Source organism: Barbus barbus (assembly GCF_936440315.1).
Source record: "Barbus barbus genome assembly, chromosome: 42".
In the NCBI taxonomy this organism is placed as follows: domain Eukaryota; kingdom Metazoa; phylum Chordata; class Actinopteri; order Cypriniformes; family Cyprinidae; genus Barbus; species Barbus barbus.
In genome coordinates, this window is record NC_136720.1 from 17,886,762 (window position 1) to 17,894,447 (window position 7,686).

At 34.0% G+C, this 7,686-nt stretch overlaps 1 protein-coding gene across 1 annotated transcript; it reads left to right on the forward strand.

Annotated features, from left to right (window-relative positions):
• Positions 1-2,597: 2,597 nt before the first annotated feature.
• Positions 2,598-7,217, forward strand: LOC306861485 (protein lifeguard 4-like). Its single transcript, XM_079403754.1, has 8 exons — positions 2,598-2,780; positions 3,281-3,389; positions 3,508-3,613; positions 3,738-3,771; positions 3,869-3,986; positions 4,423-4,468; positions 4,657-4,892; positions 6,254-7,217. Exons 1-7 carry the CDS (start codon positions 2,690-2,692, stop codon positions 4,861-4,863), a joined length of 711 nt encoding a protein of 236 aa, XP_079259880.1. The 5' UTR covers positions 2,598-2,689; the 3' UTR covers positions 4,864-4,892; positions 6,254-7,217.
• Positions 7,218-7,686: the final 469 nt, after the last annotated feature.

A 7,686-nucleotide genomic window follows, 5' to 3' on the forward strand; every position in this document is an offset into this window, starting at 1 on the left:
CACATAGACTTTAATGAAATGCTGTGTGGACTCATAAAGAGCTGGCTTCCACCTCAAGCTCCTGAGGGAAAGCAACGGGCAATGGTGCATTTTGTTAAGCATGCCCAAGAGAGACAGTGAGCAACTTATGCAGCAACTCTGGCACTAAACAAATCCCACAGGCATGTCATTGCATGGCCGAAACCAGTGCACAAAAGAGAAAGATAACAGAATTCTCTTTGGAGATGAGGTTGTAATTAAACCTGAAAGAAATTACTTTGCGACTTCTGCTGGGATTATAAAACAAGTGGAATATTAAAAATAGCAGAAAGAATCATCTGAGAATGAGCATGTGTTGGTTAAATATGAGCTCTCCGCAGGGTCTTTTACTTACTAGCTGATTAGCACCTCAAAGGAAGGAAGCAGGTGCAGGAAACCCCTCTGAGAATGGAAAAAAGATGACTGAAGATTGTGTGGATTCTCCAACGTACCTGTTGGGAAATTTAAATTAAGGCATTTGGAATGATGTAAAGAAGAATCACGATGTGCGCTAATTCATGTCCTCCCAGGTCATCTCCTGAATGACCTGTGCTGTAGCCTATATATAATAGTGTATACTTAGAGGTGCAAGCGTTTGGGGGTGATTGGTAATATTTAGAAAATACAAAACTAGTCTTCCAAATGTTGTCATTTTTATTCTCATTTACATTGTCATATGTCAGGAATTGTATAAATCAGGAAGACCGGGTCAAGTTGTCACAAGGTCTACATCTAATAACCTTATAAGCTTAAAAGCAGTTAAGGGAGACATCCAAAATGTGTACTATTGCGGTGTGTACAAGAAAGGGGTAATATTGAGGGTTTAAAAAAAAAAATCCCAATAAAGTGTTATCATAAGATGGTTTTAACAGTCATTCTATAATTTATGGTACATTTCATGTCCACTCATGTTGATTATATTTATATTTTTTTATCCATTATGTGAACAGCTCATCTAAAACATGTTGTTCAACCGTTTCCATTTTTCTTGAAATTACCCTGATGTCCCCAAAATTTTTCAGTGTCTGTTTTTGACACGACAGGGTTCCGAGTTCAAAGTAATGAATAAAAAATGCTACGGTCAACATTATAAGTTTATTTCTAAAATCTACACAACAGAAAAAAAATGGTTTATTACAACACCATGCGACAAGCATCATTTGGTAATTTTCTTGTGTAGATTTTGAACGTGTCCTCTTTTTTTTCTTCAGTATTTCATTGGCAATAACCGATTGTCAAGGCACACGTTAATTTGCTATCAGCTATGTTTGGTACATGGTTTGAGATATTTTTATGATTTTAATATATTCGAATTTAAAGTTAACCTGATCAAGGATGTGACTGAAATGATCAAAATCAACAGTCAAAATGGGGAAACTGTCTCTGTTTTTAACATTTGAAATAACTAGAATGCGGGTTCTCTTATCTTTTCAAGGTATATTTAATATTCACACAGATTGGAGTTTTGCATAACATCAACTAAAATCACTAAAATTATCTTTAAGGCAGAATAATGATTCAAAAAAAATCCTTTCTTGATTGTGCTGAGGATATCACAATGATATCTGTAAAAATATGATTCTTAACATTCTTTTAAAGCAATCATACACACGTCCATATCATAGATTACAATTTCACCAAGGCAAATATCCTTCCCTTGTAATACCAAAATAATATTTAAGCTTGGCAACTAGCCCAACTACGTAACCGTACACTTATGAAAAACATTATAGGCTATAAACTGAAACCATGCCATTTTCGATGCAAAAATGTAACGTTACCCATATAGTTGTCAAAATTGTCAATTAGTTATCAAATTGTTGTATTTATATGGTTCTTCAAAGTTTGTAAAAACAAACAAACAATGATAAACATGATTATATAGGTCTTAAATGTATTCATGTATCATATGACATTGTGGTAATTTTTGGTATTAAGTACTTTTTCGTGTTATTTGTTTGGAAAATGCCTTTACCCGAGTCGTTCACAAGCTGCAGGTGTTACTCTTAATCATTATTTTCTTCATCACTGACAAACAGTAGGTCTTCTTTTAAACAGATAGGTAAATATTTCTACTTTATCTACTGTTTTTGTACTTGTATTCGTATCCCCTTGTAGTTTTACCGCTTCAAGTAATTAAATGCCTGCTTGAACTGTAAACGATTCTGACTGAATCGCGAATCATTCACACCGTTACTAAGCAGCGAATGATTCATTCAATAGAACCGATTCAATCGAGCATCAAACGATGCATTATGCTAGCTTCCACTTTCAGGGTAGAAGTAGATTTACTTTTAGGATAAAATAATAATTTATATTATCAAAATTATATACAGCTACATTATTTAGCTACAGGTTTTATATTATTATGTTAAATAATTTAGTATTACATGGACATTTGGCAGCCAATTAAACTTTTTTATAAGTTTTGTTTAGCAGTCATGTAACTTAAGTATACTATTACTGACTGTAAAGTGTATTTGAGAATATCTCACTATCCATTAAAAACAAATACTAATCTTACTGGTAGTGGTTTCTATGATCCGGTAGGTGGCAGTAAGCACATCTTTGAACTACGTACTGAAAAAAAAACAACACAGAAAGACGGAAGAGGGCGTCTTATCATCTCTAGTGTTTATGAGTACATGATACGCGTTTAATTCGGTCAAACATGAATCAAGAGAAGTATCCGCGATCATCCATTGAGGATGATTTTAATTATGGCACGAACGTCGCGACGGCGAGCGTCCACATCCGGATGGGTGAGTCGCAATTTATATATTTTTAAAAGCCGTTGGTGTCTACGCAGTCAGTAATACAATCTATATAACAACATTGCTTGGAAGTGAATAACATGTGAAACAGCTGGAGTGGGATCCCTGTTTCATGTCAGTGATTTATTTCATCGTGATTCAGATTTAATGGAGTATGTGTGCTATTCTTCTAATTGGGCATTAAGAGCAAACTCCTTGGATTTTGCTTAATTTCTGCCGAGATGAAGCTCCTCAAGAAACTACTATTTTATACTCAGTCTTTCATGAGGCTCCTTATTGATTTTTTTTAATTATGTGACTATACGTTTCTTATACAGTTGTCAAACCTGCTTATCTAGGTTTTTTAGTGTGAATGGTAGACATCTTGTTTGAGAATGTAAATAAACCCAGTGAAGCCAAACAACAAACCAGACATCTTGTGTTAAATTTTATGAAATTGAATATATGTATGGTTGAAGAGTTGATGCTCAAGTGTTATTTCTCTTTAGATTTCCTCCGCAAGGTCTACACCATCCTGTCACTGCAGATTATCATCACCACTGCTGTATCTGCCCTTTTCATGCTCTGTAACCCCATTAAAAACTTTGTGCACGAAAGGTAAGAAGAGCACATCCTCCCCTGTAGGTTCACCACATCATTGTGGCTGTTAAATGGTACAAACTGCACTTTAATCAATGTCAATATATTAATGTGATGCACTGTGTTCATTTTTCAGTCCCTCCCTGGTGTTGATATCTGCTATCGGGTCCCTTATCCTGCTCCTTGCCTTGGCTGTGTACCGTCACCAGCACCCCGTCAATCTTTACTTGCTGTTTGGATTTGTGAGTATGCCACAAAAAAGAATAAATCTAATATTGTATTGCAATATATATATATATATATATATATATATATATATATATATAATGAAGTACTGTAATGTAATGGCTGTAAATGTTTATGCAGACTCTGTTGGAATCTCTGTCTGTAGCCACTGCAGGTATGTTCATTCATTTTCTTAATTTATAGAAGTCCAGTCACATATTAATGAATACTTCCTTGATGTATCATCTGATACTATCTTTTTCTGCTTTCAGTGACATTTTATGAGTACACCATAGTGCTCCAGGCCTTTGTGCTCACGTCTGCTGTGTTCCTGGGTCTCACTGCCTACACTTTCCAGTCTAAAAGAGACTTCAGCAAGCTCGGAGCCAGGTAATTCTCTCTTTCTCGTCCGCTCAAGGCCCGGATCTGTCACATTCATCACAGTAACTGAGTGCAAGAATTATTGTTTTAATCGATTTACTCCTGAATCCGTGCGGAATGATGTTCTTGAGTTGTGGCAGAAATTGTCTCTGGAGAAACATTCTTCTTTCCAGTCATTAAATGAAATGTAACAAAAATAATCGGACTCCATGAGTCATAACTCTGTTATATGATGCATGGTCCACTTGTCGGCATGGGAAGTCGCTGGGAGGAAAAATGAATGTCTTTTGTGAGGAGGCTTGAAGAATTTCTTCAGTCATATTATTGGTCTGTTTAATAGACAACCTGCTGCAGCATGTTGTCTGTCCCTTGTTTTGTTTTGTTTGTTTGTTTTTAATAATGCACATGCATTATAAAAATCCTAATTGGTCATCTTTTTTCTTAGTCTGTTTGCTGGCCTGTGGATCTTGGTCATTGCAAGCTTTATGAGGGTGAGTCTAAGGCTAAATTCAACAGAATGCTCTGGGTTTAATACAAGTTATAGATATATATTATATTGTTTAATAGGATTCAACATTATCAAATTGATTGATTTTAATTTGTCAATGGTCATACATTCAATTCACTTTATTTAATTTCAAGACACATTTCATCAACTGCGCAACTCTATGTCCTTCAGCTCTTCTTCTACAATGACACAATGGAGTTGGTCTTCGCTGGGGCCGGAGCTCTGCTGTTCTGTGGGTTCATTATTTTCGATACTCACTTGCTGATGCATAAGCTGTCACCAGAGGAGCACGTCCTGGCATCCATCAATCTGTACCTGGACATAGTCAACCTGTTCATCTATATCCTGCGCATCCTCGACTCCATGAAGAAACACTGAATGTTTGATGCTCCTCTTCACTTTTTAAGGTGAATTCTTAGTGCAATGCTGGGGGTGGTATAAAAATCATATTCTTTAATTTAATAGATTCCATGTACAATAATGTTGAAACTAATTATATGATAATAATAATAACATTTCATAAAATGTGTTATTAATTAGTATCCAAATTAAGCATTGCAGATCTCTGCAAAAAACGTTGTGGACCACATAATTTGAAACATTTATTTGAATAAAAGTCTTCAAAATGCACTGAATATAAGACATTAATTTCTTTGCATTGCAGTTCTTTGCAGTGTTCAGAATTAATGGAGTATGTGTGCTGTTCTTCTAACTGAGCATTAACTGCAAACTCCTTGCACTTTGCTTAATTTCTGCCATTAGTTGAGCTGAAGCTCCTCAAGAGTCAAGACACTCTTATTCTATTGTAGTTTCCCAACCAGCTGCATACTTTCAGCTTGCAAAGCGGTATTTGTAATTTAATGGCCAAATGTGAATGTTTCAAACCTGATTGTGATCTGCTGTGTTGCTGATTAGATTTCTGTTTTTAGTCAACTGTAGTGTGATCTGTACTCCATTGTGATTTTTCATAATTAATTGGGTGTTGTTGTGAATCAGTATTTATGGATTGCGAACAAACTGTACATGAAGCCTGAGACATTTTGTTTAATATGGATTTGTATATGGGATCTTAATGAATAACTTAAAATAAATAAAAAAATAAATGCTCTTACTAAAAAAAAAAATGAAATCATGAAATCATAACGCAAAGATTTTAAAATGTAGTTAAACGCAGTTTTATTTGCTGCAGTTTTTGGTGTCACAATATAACATTCACTAAACAATGTTAAAGCAGCATGCAGTCAGTTTCAAATGTCAAAATATTTTCCATTATTTCAGGCTGCTCATTTTAATAAACTAAAAAATTACAAAATAATTGTGAACATAATATTCAGGGACCTCTATATGCCTGTATCCAAAGTGCAATATTCATCATCATAAAAATAGTAATTCTTATCGTAAAATATAAATACGTATATTGCTGTCATTGATATTTTTTAAGGGCAAAATGGTCACGTATAAAAACTGAGATGTCATATAATTTAATGTTCTTTAGTGTAAAAATAAAAGTGAAATTCTTTCAACCCATATGTTGTTTTCATGTACAACAGTAAGTTACCATCCTCGAGTCTGATTGGTCGAGGAAATGTATAACAAAGTGCTGATGTCCTGTCATTGCATAAAAAAACTGAATTCAAAGTGAAAGTATGAGGACCTGCCACTTTAACATGACATCATAAATGAGTTCTGTTTCCTGTTTTATTGAAATTGGTCAGTTTGAACCATTTATTGATCTCTTGGCAGCTAAAATCTGAATGTCTCTCTGTAGATCAGGATCACGACTGAGGTCCTTTCTCAAACCCTCGGGGATTTCCAGCTTGCAGATGTCTTTTTTTCTCTCCATACTCCTGATTAACCGTATACAGCATTCTTGTAATGAGTACACTGATAAAACAAAGCATAAACATAAATTTAAAATGAAACTATTGTGAATATCAATGCATATGAAGCATCTTAAGATGAAGAACCTAACGCACCTGGTGCAGTAACATAGACATCTCTGTACTCCTCATACTGCACAGGAGTTGGAAAGTAAACTTCACTGAGGTTAACCAGTAATTTAGCTCCGTCAGATGCTCTGAAGATCCACGGATGAGCTGGAAAATACTTGCTTTAGTACAAGCCGGCAAGGGAACCTGGTTAAGTGTGCTAGTTCTGCGGTACTTACTCAAAAAGGTTTTCATCTGAAGCAAACTCATCGGTTGTATGACGCCGTAAGACACCGGCTTCCCCTCGAAGTTTAGCCAACATGCTTCGGCTTTCCGGCTGGATTTATTAATAAAAGTGATGTATGTTGGTGGCAGTATTACACACTCTTAACCGCAGGACACTGACTGGAAGTGATTTTAAACCGAACCCAGGACCCCCAGTTTAAAAGCTGAATAACTTCAATATCTCAGAACATTAAGAACATTGTGTAATTCTTAACGGTTCGTTAGTTAAAAGGTAGAAATTAGTGGTGTAAGATATAAAACCTACATTTGGGTAGGTGAAAAGTTTTCTTTCATAAAATATTAATAGCAATATTACCTACAAAAAGGTTTAATTAATAATTATTAGTAGTAGTATTAGTATTAGTATTCACCATAGTTTATTGTGATATAGGCTATATATTGACTATTTTTGAACAAAACCAGTCCAATCAGAATTTAGAGTCAGAGCTGTTTATACACCACATCTAAAAGTTCACTCCTACAAAACATTTTTGATTAAAGACTCAAATCCTCAGAGTTAAAAGAAGCAATTATCTTTCTTTCTTTCTTGTTTGTTTTAGTTTATTAACCGGTCCAGATTCTGTATGTATAATAACATTTATGATTTATGATACCGCTGATGTCATACTGATATATATATATATATATATATATATATATATATATATATATATATATATATATATATAAGTGCTGTCAAACGATTAATCATGATAAAGACACACATACAGCATATATTTTGAAAATATTTACATGTACTGTTTTTACGTGGATACATTTATATTCATATAAATTATATCATATATAAATATATTTAATATATAAATGTAAATTTTTTCTAAAATATATACATCCATGTGTGTGTATTATTTATATATATATATATATATATATATATATATATATATATATATGTATGTGCATAATAAATATACACAGTACACACACATATATTATGTAAGCAAAAACTTTTATTTTGGATGCGATT